This window comes from Piliocolobus tephrosceles, chromosome 17 (assembly GCF_002776525.5).
Source record: "Piliocolobus tephrosceles isolate RC106 chromosome 17, ASM277652v3, whole genome shotgun sequence".
Classification (NCBI taxonomy): Eukaryota; Metazoa; Chordata; class Mammalia; order Primates; family Cercopithecidae; genus Piliocolobus; species Piliocolobus tephrosceles.
Genome location: NC_045450.1, coordinates 25,671,905 through 25,695,428, shown reverse-complemented (window position 1 = coordinate 25,695,428; position 23,524 = coordinate 25,671,905). Strand labels below are relative to the sequence as shown.

Sequence of the window (23,524 nt, the reverse complement as noted above, 5' to 3'; positions counted from 1 at the left end):
GGTAAGATAATAGTTAACATTTAATCAGCACTCCCATGTGACACTTTTCGGTGGCTATGCTAAGCACCTGATATAGGTGTCATTATCTCTTGTAAATCTCACCAACACTATTTTGCAAGGACTAATATCCCCATTTAATGGAAGAGGAAACTGAGGCTCAATGACTTGCCCAAGTTCCTGCCAACTAGTAAGTGGCAGAGCCAGGATTCTAGCTCAGGCTATATGACCACAGAGTCCACATTTTTCTTTTCTTTTTTTTGAGACTGAGTCTTGCTCTGTCACCCAGGCTTGAGTGCTGTGATGCGATCTGGCTTACTGCAACCTCTGCCTCTCGGTTTCAAGCCATTCTCCTGCCTCAGCCTCCCGAGTAGCTGGGATTACAGGCACACACCACCACGCCCTGCTAATTTTTGTACTTTTAGTAGGGACGGGGTTTCATCATGTTGGCAAAGTTGGTCTCTAACTCCTGACCTCAAGTGGTCGGCCTGCCTTGGTCTCCCAAAGTGCTGGGACTACAGGCGTGAGCCACCGCGTCCGGCCAGAGTCCACATTTTTGACTACGAGGCCGCACTGTCAGTTCCACAGATGGGGAAACTGAGGCCTGGGGCAGGGCACTACATTGTGCCGGCGGAATCGTGGCCATTGAGGGAAGCACGGGCTGCACGCCGATTCTTCCTCCTTGGTCAGGGAAGTCACTGAGGTGCAGGAGGCGGAGGGCGACAAGTGGAAGCCCCTTCCCATGATTAAGGATGGAGAGCGGTGCGGTAATCCGCGTAATTTGGGATCTAACCCACCAGGCGGAAACACCAGGGAAACGGCAAGAACGGAAAACCGGAAGTGCGTCACCCAACGGACGGGAGAATCGGCTGCAGGTCACCAATGGGAACGCCGCGTTCGCGTTCGCCCCGCCCCAAAGGAAGAAGAGTCCTCCTTGCGACCGTATCGGCTAGCTCAGCGCGGGGTGCGCCTGGGCGCCCTGGTGGGTAACGCGGGGCGCTAGCGGGTAGAGGGGAAAGAAGAGGAACTTCGAGGAAGGCGAGGGGAGGACGGAAGGTGGGGTGGGCGAGACAGGCAGTGGGGTCCGTCCCCGTGGTCGGTCCCCGTGGGCTGTGGAACTCGGGGACAGGGGTCTTGGGGTTCCCCCTTCTTGATGGGGAAACTGAGGCCCAGAGAGGGGCCGCAGAAGGCAGCGGACTGGGATCTCCTTCCGCAACACACACGCAGACATCTCAAAATCGTACTATTTAGTGAAAAATATTTTTAATCGTAATTACGATTTAACAGGTAAGGATACTTTTCATCGTAATAGGTGAAAAAGCAAAATATAAAATTCGGTTCAAACTGTGATTACATCTATGGAAAACACAGCCTTCGCCGACCACCCTGTCTGTCCCGCCGCCGTCGGTGCTCCCCTCTGTTTTGTGTACGGAGTTTCTCACTTTGTACAAGTCCGCAGCCGCTTGTGTTACAGTCCCGAGGCCAGATGCGTTTAAAATCGAGGATTTCTTGGACTTTGGAAAGGTAAAATGCGTATGTTCTATGTTAGGTTTCACCCTCAGTGGGGACTGGAGCAGCGGCTTGCAATCAAATACACGACCCTTTCCACAGCTAAAGATATGAAGATATGCATATATTATATTGACCGGGTCGCGGTGGCTCACCCCTGTAATCCCAGCACTTTGGGAGGCTGAGGCGGGCAAATCACCTGAGGTCCAGAGTTCGAGACCAGCCTGGCTAAAATGGCGAAACCCCGCCTCAACTAAAAATACAAAAAATTAGCCGGGCGTGGTGGCGTGTGCCTGTACTACCAGCTACTCGGGAGGCTGAGGCGGGAGGCTGAGGCAGGAGAATCACTTGAACCAGGGAGGCGAAGGTTGCAGTGAGCAAGGATCGCCCCACTTCACTCCAGCTGAGGCAACAAGAGCGAAACTCCGTCTAAAAACAAAAAAGATGGCCGGGCGTGGTGGCTCAAGCCTGTAATCCCAGCACTTTGGGAGGCCGAGACGGGCGGATCAGGAGGTCAGGAGATCGAGACCATCCTGGCTAACACGGTGAAACCCCGTCTCTACTGAAAATACAAAAAATTAGCCAGGCGTGGTGGCGGGCGCCTGTAGTCCCAGCTACCCGGAGGCTGAGGCCGGAGAATGGCATGAACCCGGGAGGCGGAGCTTGCAGTGAGCCGAGATCGCGCCACTGCACTCCAGCCTGGGCGACAGAGCGAGACTCCGTCTCAAAAAAAAAAAAAAAAAGATATGCATATATTTACGCTGTTGGGATAAATAACCATACATAGCCTCACCTTAAGTCAGGTCAAGTTTTCCAACGTAAGAAACAAGTTTTGGTATTCAGACTTGTTTTTTTTCCCCCCTGCATCCAATCATGCACTAGTATTCATACCTTTTTAGATTTGAGGGTTGCAGATGAGGGACCTGGATTGTAGTTGTTCTGTTCACTCACTTTTCTCACTCTCGCTGGATAAGAGAGTGTCTTTGAGAACAGGAACCGTGCTGTTGTATGGTCACGTCTCTCTCTGCCACCAACTCTTGTGTGTCACCTTGTGCCCTCTTAGTCTCAGTTTCCTCATCTGTAAGATGGGGTCAGTGATCCTTTGCTCATAAGGTGGTTCTGGTTAGGGTTAAATGAGGTGCATGTAAAGCACTAGAATTGTGTTAGCACCTGCACGAATGGTATGAGATTTACTTATTCCACAAACATTGCTATTTTAAAATTACTAAATTTAAATAAATTTATTAAATTAATTAAATGTATTAATTGATTAAAAGTATAGATATATTTCTTAAAATGTGGGTGATAGGAATTTTAAAGATTTATATAATGCTTCAAAGCCTTAGAAAGGTTTTCTTTAGTTGGTTTATCTGTATATCTGAACTCTTGAAACTTAAAGCTAAAATACTAGGATTTATCTGCAGGATTGCAGAGAGATAATTCTGCCTTAAATTGTCTAAAACAAAAGCAAAACAAGACAATATGTTATACATGGGATTAAAACCAATTTTTCTCCCATTTTTTCTCCTTTTTACTTTTGCTGCCCACATTGTGCCTTTATTTTATGAGCCCCAGTTTTCTGGGCTTAGTTAAAAAAAAAATTTCAGTTCTATACGTTGAATTTAGGGAGTTTTTGTTCTTAAATAAAAAGGCATAGACTTAAAAAAAATAAATGTTTATCTGGGAAAATATATTGAAATCATGCTGATGAGCCTCTATTTTCTTTGATGTTTTGGTTCGGTATTCTTTTATCATAAATTCTTAGCATTTAAAAATTTACTGATGTACATTTAAAGCCAATAAACTTTTAATTAATACAAAAAATATATATATATTTTTTCTTTCTGTGATGGAGTCTTGCCCTGTTACCCAGGCTGGAGTGCAGTGGTGCGACCTTGGCTCGCTGCAACCTCCACCTCCTGGGTTCAAGCGATTCTCCTGCCTCAGCCTCCTGAGCAGCTGGGATTACAGGCGTGCACCACCACGCCTGGCTAATTTTTGTATAAAATAAAATTATTTAAGTAGCTAATACATGTATGTCTATGGCTAACCCCACCATTCTCTCCACAGTCTCTTCTCATAGAGACAAGGGATACAATATGCATAAACAAACTTATGGTTGTCTTTCTTCCACTCCTACTTTCCCGCCCCTTTTCCACCTAATCATAGCATTCAATCCTATCCTGTTCTCATTCTCATTTACATTTATTTTGGCTGTTATTTAATATATTCACGTTACTTTTTCTTTTTTTTGTAGTGAGTGGATCTTGCTATGTTGCCCAGGCTGGTCCTAAAGTCCTGGTCTCAAGCAGTCCCCCCGCCTTGACCTCCCAAAGTATTGAGATTACAGGTGTGAATCACCATGCCCAGCCCATCACATTTAAAAACACTGTATGTAACATACCTATACAATTGTGTGGAAGTGTAAGTTTGAAGGACAAAAAGGAAATGAACACTCATGTACCTGCCACCAAGTTAAGAAACAGACATTTTCAGATCCCCAAACCCCCCCACTGAATCTTTTCTTCCCTCCTCGAAGATAACCACCACTCTGAATATTGTGTTACTTGTTCCCTTGTTTTGCTTTGTAGTTTTTATGATGTATGTACGTATCTCTAATGAATATAATGTATGCTTTTGCTGAGTTTTCGATTTTATATGATAGGATTCTAAAATATATTTTGTGTGACTTGTTGCACTTAATGTTATCTTTTTGAGAAGCATGTGTGTTGATGTGAGGAGCTCTACTTTATCTTCATTGCTGATTTGAATTCTATGGGGTAATTATATTGTTTTAATGTAGTTCTTCAGTTGGTAGGCATTTATACTGTTGCCAGACTTTTGTTATTACACAGTGCTTCTGTAAAAGCATATTTCCTAGCGCAAAAGTGGAAGTTTCTGTAAGGTATACACCTAATAGATTTCTGGGGATATGCAAATTTGCTAGTAATATCAACTGTTATCTGAAATGGTTACAGTAATTTATACTCAGCCTGGTGTGGTGGCTCACACCTGTAATCCCAGCACTTTGGTAGGCCAAGTTGGGTGGATCGCTTGAGTCCAGTAGTATGAGACCAGCTGGGGCAAAAGGTGAGACCCCATCTCTACAAAAAATACAAAAATTAGCTGGGCATAGTGGTGTGTGCCTGTAGTCACAGCTTCTAGGGGGGTCTGAGATCAGAGGATCGATTGAGCCCACAAGGTCAAGGCTGTGGTGAGCTATGACTGTGTCATTTCATTCTAGTCTGGGCAACAGAGTGAGACCCTGTCTCAAAAAAAAAAAAAAGGAATTTATACTCTTCCAGCAACAGAGGAAAGTTTCAGCCTCAGACATTCTTTTACAATTTTTGCCTATCTGGTGGTGGCTAAGACATTCCCTCACTGTGGTTTTAATAATCATTTATCTGATAACATTGAGATTGAGCATCTTTTTTCCGTATTTATTCATCATTTATGCATCCTCTTTTTGTAAAATTTCTGTTGCCCATTTTTCTTTCACAGTTGTCTTTCCCATGCTGATTTGTAGAAATTCCTTATATAGTCTGAATATGAATCTTTTGTATTGTGTAGCTTATGTTTGTTCTAAATACCCTCCAGTTTGTATCCCCTAACCCCCACCTTTCTGGTATTTTTGATGAATACAGGCCCTTAACTTTAACAAAAGTCAAATTTATCAGTATATTCCTTTATGACCTGTACTTTTTGTATCTCTTAAAGAAATCCTTCCCTACCCTCAGGTGATAAATATGTTCTCTATATTGTCTAAAAGTCTTATAGTATTTTTCCTTATTATGACCTTATCCCTTCAGAATTGATGTTTGTGTATAGTATGAGGTAAGAATCAAATTTTATTCATTTTTTCACATATGGATACAAGTTTTCCTGGCACCTTTTATTGGAAAGTTTGCTTCCCTCCACCGTCAAGTATCCATGTACGTGTACCTTTCTGTTTGTGAGTTCTCTGTTCTGTTCCATTCATTGGTCTTATTTGTCTATCTCTGTACCATTACCACACTTTACTCGTTACTCTAGCTTTATAAGAAGTGCTTTTTTTTGTTTTGGTTTGTTTTTAGACAGGGTCTCACTCTGTCACCCTGGCTGGAGTGCAGTGGTACAATCATGACTCACTGTAGCCTCGACATCCCGAGCTGAAGCAGTCCTCCCACCTCAGTATCACGAGTACCTGGGACTACAGGCGTGTACCATCATGCCCAGCAAATTTTTTTCTAATTTTTATTTTTAGTAGAGGCAGGGTTTCACCATATTGCCCAGGCTGGTGTTGAACTCTTGGGCTCACGCTGTCTGCCCACGTCAGCCTCCCAACGTGTTGGGATTACAGGCATGAGCCACTGCGCCCAGCCAATATGAGAAGTCTTTATAGCTGGTAGGACAAGTCCTCCTGCCTTTATCTTCTCCCAGGAATGTCTTTGCTGTTTTGCCTTTGTGTTTTCTATGTAAATTTTTAGAATCATCTTGTCAAATCACACACACACGTACACAAAGCCTGTTGGGATTTTGATTGCAATTGCGTTGATTCAATTGCATTGGGTCAATTTGGTTTTTAAAGTGATTGCTGTCAACATTTCATTTTTCCCTATGACGTTTGCTGCAGGTTTTTTATAGATGTCACTTAGTAGATAAAAATATTTTCTTCAATTTCAAATTTGTTTTTGGTGTAGATACATGTTGAATTTTATCAATTGTATATTCTGCATCATTAAGATGATCATATGCTTTTTTAAAAAAACTTAGGTTTGGCAGTACACATGAAGGTTTATTAGACAGGTAAACTCACGTCATAGGAGTTTGTTGTACAGCCTTTTTAATCACCCAGGAATTAAGCCCAGTACCCAATAGTTATATTTTCTGCCCTTCTTCTTCCTCTCACCCTCCACCCTCAAATAGACCCCAGTGTCTGTTGTTTCCTTCTTTGTGTTCGTAAGTTTTCATCATTTAACTCCCCCTTATAAGTGAGAATGTGGTATTTGGTTTTCTATTCCTGTGTTAGCTTACAGAGGATAATAGTCTCCAGTTTCATCCATGTTCCTGCAAAAGACATCAGCTCATTCCTCTTTATGACTGCGTCGTGTTCCATGGTGTATATGGACCACATTTTCTTTATCCAGTCTGTCATTGATGGGCATTTAGGTTGATTCCGTGTCTTTACTTCTGTGAATAGGGCTGCAGTGAACATTCCTGTGCATGTGTAGAATATTTCTATTCCTCTGCTACATACCCAGTAATGGGGTTGCTGGGTCAAATGGTAGTTCTCCTTTTAGCTCTTTGAGGAATCGCCACACTGCTTTCTTTTTTTCTTTTTCTTTTTTTTTTTTTTTGAGACAGAGTCTCGCTCTGTCGCCCAGGCTGGAGTGCAGTGGCCGGATCTCAGCTCACTGCAAGCTCCGTCTCCCGGGTTCATGCTATTCTCCTGCCTCAGCCTCCCGAGTAGCTGGGACTACAGGTGTGCGCCACCTCGCCCGGCTAGTTTTTGTATTTTTTAGTAGAGACGGGGTTTCACTGTGTTAGCCAGGATGGTCTCGATCTCCTAACCTCGTGATCCGCCCGTCTCGGCCTCCCAAAGTGCTGGGATTACAGGCTTGAGCCACTGCGCCCGGCCCACACTGCTTTCTATAGTGGTTTAACTAATTTACACTCCCACCAACAGTGTATAAGGTTCCCTTTTCTCTGCAACCTTGCCAGCATCTGTTATTTTTTGACATTTTGATAATAGCCATTCTGATTGATGTGAGATGGTATCTTAGTGTGGTTTTGATTTGCATTTCTCTAACGATCAGTGATACTGAGCTTTCTTTTTTCATATGCTTGTTGGCTGCATGTATGTCTTCTTTTGAAAAGTGTCCGTTCAAGTCCTTTGCCCAGTTGTTAATGGGGCTGATTTTCTCTTGTAAATAGTTTGCAAATATTTTCTCCCATTTTGTAGGTTGTCTGTTTACTCGGTTGATAGCTTCTTTTGCTGTGCAGAAGCTCCTAAGTGTAATGAGATCCCATTTGTCAATTTCTGCTTTTGTTGTGATTGCTTTTGGTGTCTTTGTCCTGAGATCTTTGCCTGTTCTATGTCCAGGATGGTATTGCCTAGGTTGCCTTCTAGGGATTTTATAGTTTTAGGTCTTACATTTAAGTCTTTAATCCATCTTGAGTTGATTCCTGTATGTGCTGTAAGGATGGGGTCCAGCCTCAGTCTTCACATATGGCTAGCCACTTATCCCAGCACCATGTATTGAATAGGGAGTCTTTTCCCCATTGCTTGTTTTTGTCATCTTTGTCAAGGATCAGGTGGTCGTAGGTGTGTGGCCTTATTTTTGGGCTCTCTATTCTGTTCCGTTGGTGTATGTCCCTGTTTTTCTACCAGCACCATGCTGTTTAGCCCTGTAGTATAGTTTGAAGTCAGGTAACATGATGCCTCCAGCTTTGTTCTTTTTGCTTAGGATTGCTTCGGCTATTCAGGCTCTGTTTTGGTTCCATTTTGACTATTTATTTATCTATTTATTTTTGAGATGGAGTCTCACTCTGTTGCTCAGGCTGGAGTCCAATGGCGTGATCTCGGCTCACTGCAACCTCTGCCTTCCAGGTTCCAGTGATTCTCCTGCCTCAGCTTCCTGAGTAACTGGGATTACAGGCGCACACCACCACGCCCAACTAATTTTTATGTTTTTGGTAGTGATGGGGTTTCACCATGTTGGCCAGGCTAGCCTCTTAGCTGCTGACCTCAGGTGATCTGCCCACCATGGCCTCCCAAAGTGCTACGATTACAGGCGTGAGCCACTGCGCTCCGCCCTGTGTGAATTTTAAAATGCTTTTTCCTTTATTAATGTGGTGACTTACATTGATTGATTTTTAGATGTTAAACCATTGCTGGAATAAACCTAAGTGATGATATATCATTCCTTTTACATATCTGGATTAAGTTTGTTAGCAGTTTGCTTAGGACATACTGCAGCTGTGTTCATAAAAGATACTGGCTTGTGATTTTCCCTTCTTTTGAAATCCTTGTTAGGTTTCAGGGCCACAATAGGTTAGCCTTATCAGATGGGCTGGGGAGGGTTTGCTTTTTTTCTGGCTCTAAGATTTTGTAACATTTGAAATGATTTGTTTTTAGAATGTTTGGTAGAACTTCTTGATAAAGTCATTGGGACCTGAAGTTTTCTTTGTGAGAAGATGGATTTTCTATAAAATGTCATTAATAGTTATAGGAATGTTTAGGTTTTCAGATAATTCATTCATTAGTTTTGAATAAATTTCCTGTGACTTTTTACATAGTTAAATTTCAGGTTAATTATTATAAATTATTGATAATATTTTTAAGTATCTTAATTGCAGATGTTTGTCTCATCTGCAGTTAATTTCTTTTTTTTTCAAATATTGTTTATAAGTTTTAGCTCTTGCAAAATCTTGTTGGTAGTTTTTCACTTTTATTATGTTTTTTCAAAGAATAATTTTGGTTTTGTTGACCTTAGATATATGCTTATTTTCAGTCTTTATTAATTTCTGCCCTTTATTATTTTCTTTTATTTTTATTTTTTATTTTTTTGAGACTGTCGCCCAGGCTGGAGTGCAGTGGTCCGATCTCAGCTCACTGCAAGTTCCACCTCCCGGGTTGACTCCATTCCCGCCTCAGCTTCCCGAGTAGCTGAGACTACAGGTGCCCGCCACCTCACCCAGCTAGTTTTTTGTATTTTTAGTAGAGACAGGTTAGCCAGGATGGTCTTGATCTCCTGACCTTGTGATCCACCTGCCTCTGCCTTCCAAAGTGCTGGGATTACAGGCGTGAGCCACCGCGCCTGGCCTTATTATTTTCTTATTTTACCTTTCTTTGGATTTAATTTGCAGTTCTTTTTATAGCTTCTTTTTGTTATTGTTGTTGTTTTTGTTTTGTTTTGTTTTTTTGAGACTGAGTCTTGCTTTGTCGCCCAGGCTGGGGTGCAGTGGCACCATCTCAGCTCCCTGCAACCTCTGCCTGCCGCGTTCCAGTGATTCTCACGCCTCGGCCTCCTGAGTAGCTGGGACTATAGCTCGCGCCACCACACCTGGCTAATTTTTGTATTTTTAGTAGAAACGGGGTTTCACCATGTTGGCTAGGCTGGTGTCCACCTCCTGACCTCAGGTGATTCACCTGCCTTGGCCTCTCAGTGCTAGGATTATAGGTGTGAGCCACCATGACCAGCGCCCCCAACCTTTTTTTTTTTTGAGACAGGATCTCACTCTGTTGCCCAGCCTGGAGTGCAGTGGTGTGATCACGGTTCACTGCAGCCTTGACCTCCCTGGCTCAAGCAATCTTCCCACCTTAGCCTCCTAAATAGCTGGGAATATGGAGGTGTGACACCGTGCCCAGCTGATTTTTGTATTTTTTGTAGAGATGGGGTTTTGCCATGTTGCTCAAGCTGGTTTTGAACTCCTCAGCTCACTGTGCCCAGCCTATAAGGAACTCTTATAGAGGTAGATTTTATTCATTATTAATTTGATAAGGTTTTAAATCTGGTATAAGCTGGAACATTTACTCTATTTTTATTCATTGTTATTACTAATCTAGGTGGATTATTTCTCCTGACTTACTTTGTTTTTTTGTGTTTGTTTTTCCTATCCTGGTTTTTTTTCCTTTCCTTTGTTGCCACCTTTAGGGTTAAGTGATCATTTTTTCTCATTACATTATTCCTCTTTACCATTTGGAAATTATATACACTATTTGTTTTTTACAAAGTTGTTACTCTAGAAATGGTAAAATGCAAGTGTAAAATTTATTAATGTCCAGATTCTACTGACCATCACAGGGCTATTAGGACACTAATCCCAGTGATAGCTCACCTCCCATTTATGTTATTATTTTTGTGTATTTAGTTTTTTTAAAACCTCATTCTTTTTACTGTGGTATTAAAAACTTTTTTAAAAGATAGAAGCATTTCTTCTGATTTTTACTGTTTTATACAGTTAACTTGGATTTAACCGCATATTTACCAACTTTTTTTGCTCTTGATTCTACCCTGCATTTTAGACCTTCCAGCGTGTATCCCTTTCTTTCTTCCTGAACTATATGCTTTGGAATTTCCTTAGGGAGCATCTGCTGGTCACTTGCTCTTTCAGTTTTTCGTGGTTTGGAAATGTTTTTGTCTTACCCTCCGTCTTTAGCTGGTTGTAGAATTCTCTGTTGAGACACCCCTCCCAGCATAGAAGACGTGTTTCCACTGTGACCGGCTGCCATTGTTGCCATTGTGGTAGCAGCCAGCAGTCTACTTGTTGCTCTTTAGAAGTCATCTGACTTTTTCCTTGATTGTGTTTAATCTCTGGTATTATGTTCTTTTACAAGGATGTACCTAGGTGGATATTTTGGAGTTTATTCTGCTTGAGATTTGATGGGATCACGATGGCCGTGATTCAAATCATTTGTCCCCACTGCCAAGCCTCAGTGATACCTCATCCCCTTTTGTAGGATCCCTTCAGGAGACTGCTTTCTGGAGCCTTTGCCTCCCATTTCTTTCCTCTACACCTCCATGGTGCCAAAGGGGATAATCTTCCTAAAACACAGCTAGGCAACACTGTCTTCCTGCTTCGAGACCTTTAGTTTGTAGAGATCCTTTGTTTACAGGATACAAGTCCAGATTTTTAGCCTGGCACATTCTATCCCTGTGCCCAGAGCAACCACTGGCAAATACAGGGGTGCCAAGTACATCAACATGGAATGGCCCTAGTGATAGGAAATAAAGTTGATGACTGGCTGGATTTGAGGTTTAGGGAGAGGAGGACCAGAGTTTGATGCTCAGGTGTGTGGTATGGTTGTGTGGACTGCACTGTCCACACCAGATGATTTGCAAAGAGAAGGACTTAGGAGAGGAAAGGGGCTAAGGAGGTGGAAGGAGAGGATGAGTCTAATGTAGGCTTTGTTGAGGTGCAGATTTGGTGAGATGGAGGATGTTTTTCTAGCAGGCAGTTGGAGGAACTGGTTATGAGATGGTGCATTTTCCCAGCCCTGAGGTCCAGCTGAGGATGCTGTTAAAGAACAGCACTGGCCAGGCCCCGTGGCTTACACCTGTAATCCCAGCCCTTTGGGAGGCTGAGGCAGGTGGATCGCCTGAGGTCAGGAGTTCGAGACTAGCCTGGCCAACATGGTGAAACCTGTCTCTACTAAAAATACGAAAATTAGCCAGGCACAGTGGTGGGCACGTGTAGTCCCAGCTACTTGGGAGGCTGAGGCAGGAGAATCACTGGAACCCGGGAGGCAGAGGTTGTAGTGAGCCAAGATCATGCCACTGCACTCCAGCCTGGGCAACAGAGCGAGACTCCATCTCAGATTAAAAAAAAAAAAAAAAAAAGAAAAAAAGAACAGTAATTAGCAGTCTTGTGTATCTCTTATGTGCCAGGTGCTTGGCAAGCCTTTGGTAGTTGTGATTCATTTAGACTTCCTCTGCCTTTAAGATAGCTACTAGTTTCCCTGTTTTGGAGATGAAAAGACTGGGCCTTAGGGAGGCTGAGCATTGTTAGCTAAAAATGTTTGCGTGCTGTATTTGCCCAAGGCACCAGTGAACTTCTTGTCAGATCATGATATCACCTAAAATGAATGTAAACACCTTAGAATTCCAGGACCCACTGCAGTCAGAACATCCAGGAAAGGGTTTGAGAATCTGTGTTGTTAATATACACTTTAGGAAATTCTTAAGATCGGGCAGGTCTGGGACTTTCTGGTCTCAGTGCTTCCTGTTTAGTTCCAAATCCACATTCTTAGCCCCTGCAGTGCGTGCGTGCTCCATGGCAGTAGCCAGTGTTTTGATCAAGGCTTGTGGAATACTTTTATTAGCTGTGATCTTTGTGGTTTGCGGAAAGATCCCATTTTGTTAGCACGCAGGAGATTTAAAAAATAGCCTGAAGTCCTCCCATGATAGTTGTTTTGTTAGCGATTTGGGGAGAGGAGGAAACTAACATTTATTAAGTGTTTATTAGCAGTTCTCTCAGTAATGAACTTGATTATAATTTTATGGTGAAAAAACGGGGCCTCTGCTAAATTTCTCCAAGGCCATAGATTTGGTAAAAGGCTCAGCCAAGGATTAGACCCAGAATTGCCTAATAGTAAAAATAGCTCACACTTATTTAGTGCTTACTGTGTTACCAGGCTGTTACATGTATTAACCCATCTAATCTTCATAGCAATTCTGCAGAGGACGTTTCTATCATTATTCCCACTTTACCGATCAGAAACCGAAGCCCCGTGGGGACTAATTTGCTCAATTTCACATGCCTGGTAAGTGGGAGAGCCAGGCCCTGAATCCCGGCATTCTAGCTCCAGAATCCACACCTCTTATCACTGCCCAGTCCTGATTTGCTGTGACTCGTGTTCTTCTTCTCACCTTTGTAGTAATCAGCATGAAGAATGACTTTAAAATGATAGCAAATTTATATTTGTTAATGTAAATTAGTATAAGACCCAGGACATTGCTTTGATGTGCTTGGGGATGACTAGTGTCATTTACTTCCTTTTCAGTTCGTTCCCACATGCAGAGTAGCACAAAGAGAATGGGCGTCATGACAGATGTCCACCGGCGCTTCCTCCAGTTGCTGATGACCCATGGCGTGCTAGAGGAATGGGACGTGAAGCGCTTGCAGAGGCACTGCTACAAGGTCCATGACCGTGAGTACCGTTTCCCTGTTCCCAGGGCACTCTGGTGCTGTGTTGATCGGGGACCAGTGACTTAGGTACAATACCATATAACTTGTTAACTGGTACTTCTGAGCTGAGCATTCAAGCCTCTTCACAGTCTTACACGGGCCCATCTTCCACTTTTTTTTTTTTCCCAAGTAAACCTGACATTTAGCCCTGTAGATAAAAACTTGGAGTCTAAAGCTGTATAGTTGTGGTTCACACCAAGCCTCCAGGACCTGCCCCAGTCTCAGTTTCTGTGTCTCTAAAGTGGGAATAGTAATTGTACTTAACACGTAAGTAAGTGTGTGGTTCAGGGAATTGAGAGACATGATATGTACAAGACACCCGGCACAGAGACAGTGCCTAGTGGGCTATTGGTGGACTCAGGGCAGCTTGGCCGGGTGCAGTGGCTCACACCGTTATTCCTGCACTCTGGGAATCAAGGTGGGAGGATTGCTTGAGGCCAGGAGTTTGGGACCAGCCTGGGCAGTGTAGCGAGACCCTCTCTATTTTTTTATTTAAAAAAAAGAAAGCAAATTATAAAACAAAAAAATGGGGCAGCTTAGCATAACACTTAAGGGCACAGCCTTAGACTGGGCCAGACTTGGAGAGTGTGTCCCTGCCCTGTGTCAGCTGAAGGCATTTGGGGCATCTTAGGGGGCCACTGGGAGGGGCAAATAAGAAGCCCTTGGAGACAGGGCCTGGTGCTAAGTTCTTAGTAACTGGAGGTGGCGGAAGAAGCAATAGAATCAGTGTTGATAGATCAGTTGAATTAGTATTGGCAGATATTGTTGAGTTGCCTGCCAGTATGGGTAGATCTTACTGATTAGATTTTATGCAGTGACAAAGGTGATGAGTTATGCTTATTGTATGATGTGATTATGTTGTTTTTTGTGAAGTACAAAATGATTTTTCATTGGTTATGAATGCATTTGCATGTAAAGGCATAAAAGTGGACTGGAAGAAGATGCAGGACACTTGTGAGGTGCTTGTGAGGAGAGGCAGAGTGGGAGTGGGCTGTCAGCAGAGATCACAGGACCTTCACTTTTATCCTGTTATGGTCTTTGATTAAAAAGAAAAGTCTTGAAGCCAACGTGACATTATTACATTATTAGCCTAACAACATGACATTAATTAGTGTGGTCTCATGGTTGTCACCTCTGATGAATGGGAATGCAGGCGTTTGGTTTTTATTCTGCCTTTCTCTCTGTATTTTTAATTTTCAAAAGAAAAATAGAAAAAATGACATAGAGGTGAGCCAAGCCAAGAGGTGTGAGAAAGGGCGTGTACAGGTACACAGGGACCAAGTACACAGGCAAAGGGACACACAAAAAAGGCAAAAAGATACTTTCGTTCTTAGTCCTCAGGCATCCTGTAACTCCTTGCAGTGAGATGTGACAGGGCGAAGGGACACCAGAAAAGGTGTCCCTCCTGTCTCCAAAGGCAAGCACCTCATGAGCGCATTACATCTTCTTCCCGGCCACTTTTTTGCCTTTGCATGCAAATGCATTCATAAATGATGAACATCGTTTTGTACTTTTCAGAATGTGAAGAGACACGAAAAAAGGTAGGTGCCACATTCGGAGCACTGCAGTTTCTGCAGCCTGTTAGAGTTCAAAGCCTGATCCCAGAGAGGTGAGTGGTGAATGGGAGTAAGAAGGGGGAGACAGAACAGAAACAAATATTCTTTCAAGGTGTGCAAAGGAAGGAGAAATAAAAGAAGGTGGTATGTTAGACAGAGAAGAAGCAGTTTGAAGTGTGTGGAGAGTAGCATCTGCGTTCTCCGGAGCACTGGTCCATGGAGGTGTTCCATGGGGAATTCTGGGAGCTCAGTAATGCCAGGAACAGGTTAGCCTCTTGAACTGTGTTTAATTCTGTGCATCCAAACCTAATTGACCTACTGATAACTTACCCTGGGAATCCCTAGACAGAAATATATGATGTGTGGGAAGAGAATACATTCTTTTCGTGTGTAGGTTTGCAGATCGTGAAGAACCCTGTACACCATAGTAATGGTTTTTTACTTCTGCGGACAGTGTGGACCTCGAAGTATTCAAAGCAGAGAGTGAGATAGACAGTGCTAGGTTTGAGAACCATCCCTGTGGTGAAAGTAGATGTGCCGTAGTTGCACTGGCAGAGAAGGATCTTTGGTGAGAGACTTTTCTATTGAAAGGGGATGTTATACCTGTCAAGCTAGTTTCTCTTGCTCTTTAAAAAGCATGGTAGTGGCCAGGTGTGGTGGCTCACGCCTGAAATCCTAACACTTTGGGAGGCCGAGGGGGATGGATCACCTGAGGTCAGGAGTTAAAGACCAGCCTGGTCAACATGGTGACACCCCATCTCTACTAAAAATACAAAAAGTAGCCGGGTGTGGTGGTGCATGCCTGTAGTCCCAGCTACTTGCGAGGCTGAGGCAGGAGAATCGCTTGAACCTGGGAGGCAGATGCTGCAGTGAGCTGAGATCGTGCCACTGCACTCCAGCCTGGGCAACACAGCGAAACCGTGTATCAAAAAAAAAAAAAAGCATGGTTGGGCTTTAAACCTACCCCTCAATATCCTCCAGAGATGGCCATAAGAACGCTTGTCTTCAGCCTGAGCAACATGGTGAAACCCAGTCTCTACCAAAAATACAAAAAATTAGCCAGGTGTGCTGGCGCACACCTCCTAGCTACCCAGGAAGCTGAGGCAGGAGGATCGCTTGAGCAGACGAGGTCGGGGTTGCAGTGAGCTGAGATTGTACCACTGCACTTCAGCCTGGGCAACACAGTGAGCCCTTATCTCAAAAAAAATAAAAGAATGCTTGTGTTAATCCTGAATCTCTTATTTACATGACAATTTAGTCTTTTTCTTTTTTTTTTTCTCCCGTGAGTCTTGACTGTAAACTTTAATGTTGGTGGGGAAGTTTCACAGCTCACTGCAAGGAGCCACGTGATGCCTTGGTACTAAGACTGAAAGTGTTTTTGCCTTTATTTGACCTTTAAAATGGTTATGATCTAATTTAGGAAAGTCCTGTAGAATGTGTCTAGGAATTGGTTTATCGTTCACACTGTATACCATTTCTTTGCACCTAGATATGGTTATGGCCAGGGTGAACAGGGTAGTACAGTCTGTTTTCTCCTATCCTCATTTAAGAAAAATGTCAAAAAACTTGTTACTGCATGTTCTTGTTATTAGGGAGATTTTAAACAAGAAATGACAGAAATTATCTAAACTTAAGTGAATACTTGCAAGACCCAATATTATTAATTTCCTATCTTTTGAAGAAATGGCCAGGAAAGTCCCCTTGTACCAACTAGAAAAATATTTAGCTTCTAGGAAAATTATGAAATAAAGGAGTGATTGAAATTGCAAGTCATTCTAATTGCCGTTTCCCAGGGTGTTTGTCCAGTTTATCAAAGCACTTCTTATTCTGGGCTTTGGTTTGGGTTCTCTTCTTACTGTCATTAAGGGGAAACAAAGTCCTCAATTCTCCTGGCTAGTGAAGAGTTTAGATTTTGTTCTCAAGTTCAGTGCAGACCTTGGGTCGAGCCTTTCAGAATGGCGCTGGGGAACCTGTGTTCATAGAGGACCTTAGATTTTTTGAGCCAGGGCTTGCATCCACACATACGTTCATTCAACCAGCAAAACTTCCCTAGAATCTCAAGTGAGCCAGGCCTCTGTGCTAGGGACTGGTGACTCAGAGATTAAATTTTTATTTTACCGTGGCTCTCATGAGTCATACAGACGAGGGGTCAGATGATTCCAATATAGGCCTCCTTGATAGAAGTAGGCACAGGGGGCCTTGTGGGTGGTGGAGAAGGCTTGGGTTTGAGGTTTTCCACTTTCGGCCAGTATGGAGCAACAGGGCTCAATACACCTTCTTGCCTGAAACAATTCAAAAATGGACAAAATGTAAAACACCGGACATTGGTCAGTGAAGGACAGTGATCTTTTGAGAGATGGGCAATGATGGTTTCTTTTTCTCTTGACACTTGATGTGGTATCTTTTCTAACACTACTTCTCCAGTTCTCTAGATAACAACTGGGCATTCAATGATTCAGTTGAATTCTGACACTATCTGCCTGGAGTTAGCATCAGATCCCACAAATTAAAGGGCTCAGTGTCATAAGACTGACCCAATTTAAGATGCTGGTTTTAAGTCCCGGGCTACCTGTACTTCTGACCAATGGCTATACATCAGGGGTTCCCATAACTCCCTCTTCGTGTTTGATAATTTTCTAGAATGATTCATAGAACTCAGGAGAACACTTTACTTACGTTTTTACTTACGTGGTTTTTTTTATAAAGGCTGCAACTCAGGAATAGCCACGCAGGAGAGATCATAGGGCCAGCTGTGGGAGGTGGGGCTGGCATGGAGTTTCCGTGCCCTCTCTAGGTGCACCACCGTCTCAGTGCCTCTGTGTGTTTAATAACCTGAAACTCTCCAAATCCTGTTGTTTCGGGGTTTCTTTTTTCTTTTCTTTTTTTTTGAGACGGAGTTTCACTCTTGTCATCCAGGCTGGAGTGCAATGGCACGGTTTCGGCTCACTGCAATCTCCGCCTCCCGGGTTCAAGCAATTTTCCTGCCTCAGCCTCCTGAGTAGCTGGGATTACAGGCGCCCGCCACCACACCCAGCTAATTTTTGTATTTTTAATAGAGACGGGGTTTTACCATGTTGACCAGGCTGGTCTCGAACTCCTGACCTCAGGCGATATGCCCGCCTCCACCTCCCAAAGTGCTGGGATTACAGGCATGAGCCACCGCACCCAGCTAATTTTTAAATTATTTGTAGACACAGGGATCTTCTTCTGTTGCCTAGGCTGGTCTCGAACACCGAGGCTCAAGTGATCATCCCGCTTCAGCCTCCCAAAATGTTGGGATTACAGGCGTGAGCCACCGCACCCAGCCCAGTTTCAGGTTTAATGGGGCCTGTTGATTATTGAATTTGGCACACTCTAAGAAAAATCATCCCACAAAATTGTGAATACACCATTAGAAATGATTTGAAATATTTAGCCACCGCGCCTGGCCATTCTGGGGTTTCTATGGAGGTTTCTTTACACAGGCATGATTGATCAGTCACTGGCTGTTGACGAGTGCTTCCATCTCTAGTCCCTCTCTTCTCCCCAGATATTGGGGAATGGGGCCGAAAGTTCCATGTTTTTGATTGAGGCTTGGTCATTCTGGTGACCAGCCCCCATCCTAGGGGCCTGCCAAAAGTTGCCTCATTAGAACAAAAGATGCTTCTATCACCCATATGACTCAGGGAACTGTAAGGTGTTTAGACGTTCTGTACCAGGAACCTGGGGGAAAGACCAACTAACTTTCTTCTGCCACAAGCAATAGTGGGAGTGAGCAGTACAGCTGCCCCAGCTCAGTGCCTTTAGAAAGTTTCTAGGCCATGGCACAGGGGAAACCCAGGCAGAGCTAGGCAGCCTCCCTGCGTTGAGGAGATGGAGATGAGAGTTCAGGGAGACTAAGGCAGGTAGAGGTTGCAGGACAGAGTACTTACAAGGGAGTATAAGGTAGATTAGAGGTGCACAGAGAGAAAACTTGAGATGTCCAAAGTGCCCCTCCACTCAAGGATCCCGCTGAGAACTGATGAGCAAGAAAACTTCTTAAGGTCAGGGAGAGAACTAGTTGAAGGATTAGAGAAAACAATGCCAGCTATTCACAGAGCTGGGAATAGTGCCCGGCCCAAACATTTAAGGAAGAACTCACACCATTTCTACCCAAACTTTTCTGTAAAATTGAAGAGAATATGTTACAACTAATTCTATGAGACCTACATGATTCTGATACCAAAACCAAAGACACTGCGAGGAAGGAAAACCCCAGTCAAGACTCCTCGTGAGCATAGATGTTAACATGCTAAACCCAACTGTGGCAAATCTCATCTAACAGTGTTTACAAAGGATGGTACAACATAACCAAGTAGGGTTGATCCTGATTTTGCAGGGTTGATTTAGTATTAATATTTGAAACTCAGTGTAATTCACCATATTAAACTAAGAAAGAAAAATCTTGTGTTTATCTCAATAGGTACAGAAAAAGCACTTGACAAAATCTCATGTCTGCCCTGGTGGGATGTAGCAGAAAGTTTTTTATAGGAAGCTAAGGGATTCTAAGTAGCAGGGGATGAACAGGGTAAATAGGCTTAGAGCACAAGTGAGGAGTCTGAACTCTACAGAGTTTTATTTATATTTATATTTTTAAAATAATTAAAATTAAGGCGGGGCACGGTGGCTCACACCTGTAATCCCAGCACTTTAGGAGGCCGAGGCAGTCGGATCAGCTGAGGTCAGGAGCTCGAGACCAGCCTGACCAACATGGAGGAACCCCGTGTCTAATAAAAATACAAAATTAGCCAGGCATGATGGTGCATGCCTGTAATCCCTGCTGCTTGGGAGGCTGAGGCAGGAGAATCGCTTGAACCTGGGAGGCACAGATTACAGTGAGCCGAGATCATGCCATTGCACTCCAGCCTGGGTAACAAGAGTGAAACTCCGTCTCAAAAAATTAAAATTAAATAAATTTTATTTATTTTATTATTTTATTTTACTTTTGAGACAGAGTCTCGAAAAAGCCTCCCAGGCTGGAGGGCAGTGGTGCGATCTCAGCTCGCTACAACCTCCGCCTCCTGGGTTTAAGCAGTTCTCCCGCCTCTGCCTCCCAAGTAGCTGGGATTACAGGGATGCGCCACCACGCCTGATGTATTTTTGTATTTTTAGTAGAGGTGGGGTTTCACCATGTTGGCCAGGCTGGTCTTGAACTCCTGGCCTCAAGTGATCTCCCTGCCTTGACTTCTCAAAGTGCTGGGATTACAGGCATGAGCCACTGCACCTGACCTTTTACCCAGAGTTTAAAAAATAATAATAATAAAAAAAATAAAAACAATACCCTCAGCAAAGTGAGCAAGGAAGGGAACTTCCTTAACCTGATAAGGGGGGTCTCTGTAAAACCTACAGCTAACATCACTCTTAATGGTGAAAGACTGAATACTTTTCCTGTAATCTCAGGAACAAGACAAGTAGGTCTGTTCTCACCACTTTCGTTCTAGCTGGTGTCCTCAGGCAAGAAAAAGAAACAAAAGGTAGCTGGATTGGAAAGGACGATACAGTAAAGCTGTCAGTTCACAGGCAACATGATTATCAGCGTAGAAAATCTGATGGAATCTACAAAAAATCTTCTAGAACTACTAAGTGAGTTTAGTACAGTTGTAGGATACAAGATCAATATACGAATACCAATTGTTTTTCTATATGCTGGCAATGGATAATCAGAAATTGAAATGTAAAAATAGCATCATTTATGATAACATTAAAAATAAGAAATGCTTAGGAATAGATCTGGCAAAAACGTGTTAGACCCATACACTGAAGACTACAAAACATTGTTGGGAGAAGTCAAAGGAGATTTAAATAAATGGAAAGACATAGCATGTTCATGGGCTGGGAAATTCAGTACTGTTAAGGTATCAGTTCTCCCCAAATTGATCTTTGGATTCAAATAAATCCCAGTTAGATCCCAGCAAGGCTTTTTATAAAAATTAACAAGCTGATTCTGAAATTCACGTGGAAATGTAAAGGACCTAGAAGAGCCAAAACTACTTTGAAAAAGACAATCAAACTTGGAGAGGAACCCTGCCTGATTTCAAGACTTACTGTATGACTGTCCTATCAAGACAGTGTGGTAGTAATGTAATGATGGACAAACAGATGAAGGGAAAAAAATAGAGAGCTAGATACAGACCCACACATAGGTGGACAGCTGATTTTTGACAGAAATGTAAAGGTAATTTAGTGGAAATAGTCTTTGCCAAAATGAGTACTGGAATAATTGGATATCCATAATCAAAAAATGAACTGCAGGCCATACTTTGCACCAAATACAAAAATTATCTCAAAATGAGTCATAGACCTACATGTAAAACCTGAAACTATAAAACTTCCAGAAGAAAACATAGGAGAAAACCTCTGTGACCGTGATTAGTCCAAGATTTCTTGGCTCCAACACCAAAAGCGTCCTCCATAAGAGAATGAATCGATACATTGGACTTCACAATTAAAAATTTACATTAAAAAATACTCTTTAGAGACTGAAAAGACAAGCAAAATACTAAGAGAAAATATTTGCAAATAATATATTTAATGAATGACTTGTACTCAGAATATATAGAGAATTCTCAGAGCTCAACAATAAGAAAACATTCAACCCGGCTGGGCACGGTGGCTCACACCTGTAATCCCAGCACTCTGGGAGGCTGAAGCGGGTGGATTGCTTGAGCTCAGGAGTTTGAGACCAGCCTGGGCAACATGGCACAACTCCGTCTCTACAAAAAAATACCAAATTAGCCAGGTGAGGTGGCGTGCTCCTGTAGTTTCAGCTACTTGGGGGGCTGATGTGGGAGGGTGGCTTGAGCCTGGGAGGCAGAGGTTGGAGTGAGCTGAGATTGTGCCACTGCACTTCAGCTTGGGTAACAGAGGGAGATCCTGTCTCAAAAAAAGAAAAAGAAAAGAAAAAGCATACAACCCAATAAGAAATGTGCAAAAGATTTGAACACTGCAGATCAGTTGTACAGATGGCAGATGAGCACATGAACAGATGCTCAGCATCATTAGACATTAAAAAAATGCAGGCTGGGCACGGTGGCTCACACCTGTAATCCCAGCAGTTTGGGAGGCCCAGGCGGGCAGATCACAAGGTCAGAAGATTGAGACCATCCTGGCCAACAGGGTGAAATCCTGTCTCTAGTAAAAATACAAAATTTAGCCAGGTGTGGTGGCGGGTGCCTGTAGTCCCAGCTACTTGGGAGGCTGAGGCAGAAGAATCGTTTGAACCTGGGACACGGAGCTTGCAGTGAGCTAAGATCACGCCATTGTGAGCTACCACTGCATGTGTATTCAAATGGCTAAAATGAAAAAGACTCTGCAAGGCAAGTATTGGTGAGAATGTGGAGGAACTGGAACTCTCATATACTACTGTTGGGAATGTAAAATGGGACAGCCATTTAGGAAAACAGTGTGGCAATTTCCTAAGATTCAGGCATTCCTCTCTTAGGCATTTACTCAAGAGATATGAAGCTATTTGCCTGCACAAATGCTTGTGTAGAGATAGAGTATCTTTATTTGTAATGGCACCAGATGTGAACACCTAATTGTCCAGGTGAACAGATGAACAGACTGCAATAAATCCAGACTACTTAGCAATAAAAGTAAGTGAGCTATTGCTACATGCTAGAATATGAATGAATCTCAGAATGATTTTGCTCAGTGGAAGAAGCTAGGCGAATGAAGCTCTGTCACCCAGGCTGGAGTGCAGTCATGCAATCTCCGCTCACTGCAACCTCCGCCTCCTGGGTTCAAGCGATTCTCCTGCCTCAGCCTCCTGAGTAGCTGGGACTACAGGTGCGTGCCACCACGTCTGGCTAATTTTTTTGTATTTCTAGTAGAGACAGGGTTTCAGCGTGTTAGCCAGGATGGTCTTGATCCCTTCACCTCATGATCTACCCGCCTCGGCCTCCCAAAGTGCTAGGATTACAGGCGTGAGCCACCGTGCCCAGCCATATGAAGTCATTTATGTGAAATTCTAGACAATGCGTACCTGACTGTAATGACAGGATGGTTCAGTGGTTGCATGGGATGGCACAGAGGAGGGATAGAATGGGTAGGTGAGGGGGATTACAAAGAGGCACAAGGAAACTTGGTGAGTGTATTAGTCCATTCTCATGCTGCTAATAAAGACATACCAGAGGCTGGGTAATTTATAAAGGAAATAAATTTAATTGACTCACAGTTCAGCATGGCTGGGAGGCCTCAGGAAACTTACAATCATGGTGGAAGGGGAAGCAAACACATCTTTCTTCACATGGTGGCAGGCAGGAAGGAGAAGTGCCGAGCAAAAGGGGAAAAGCCCCTTATAAAACTGTCAGATCTCTTGAGAATTCACTTACTGTCACAAGAACAGCATGAGGGTAACTGCCCCCATGATTCAATTACCTCCCACCAGGCCCCTCCCACGACATGTTTGGATTATGGGAACTATAATTCAAGATGAGATTTGGGTGGGGACACAGCCAAACCATATTGGGGGTGACGGAAATATGTATTTGCAATCCAATATGTATTTTACACTTAGTTTAGACTGGCCCGATTTTAAGTGCTCAGTAGCCACATGTGCTATTTGTAGAATGTTCTTCAGCTTAGGTTTGTCTGGAGCTTCCTCCTAATTAGATCTAGGTTATGCCTTTTAATTTTGCAGATATAATATGGAAGTGGTGTTGTGTTCTCTCTGCATCCTACCAGGTTGGCTATGGTGCTGATGGGGTCAGCCAGTTTCTCCAGTGTACAATTACTCTTTTTCTGTGTGATTAGTAAGTATATTGCAGGGAGGT

General features: G+C 43.3%; 1 protein-coding gene across 1 annotated transcript in view; it reads left to right on the top strand.

The window, feature by feature from the left end:
- The first annotated feature begins 892 nt into the window (after positions 1-892).
- NSMCE1 (NSE1 homolog, SMC5-SMC6 complex component) overlaps positions 893-23,524 on the top strand; it is a 42,889-nt gene continuing 20,257 nt past the window's right edge. Inside the window, exons 1-2 of the mRNA XM_023192905.3 lie at positions 893-979; positions 12,992-13,138. Of these exons, the coding sequence (XP_023048673.1) occupies positions 13,003-13,138 (136 nt within the window). The 5' untranslated portion in view covers positions 893-979; positions 12,992-13,002. The remainder of the gene's footprint in view (positions 980-12,991; positions 13,139-23,524) is intronic.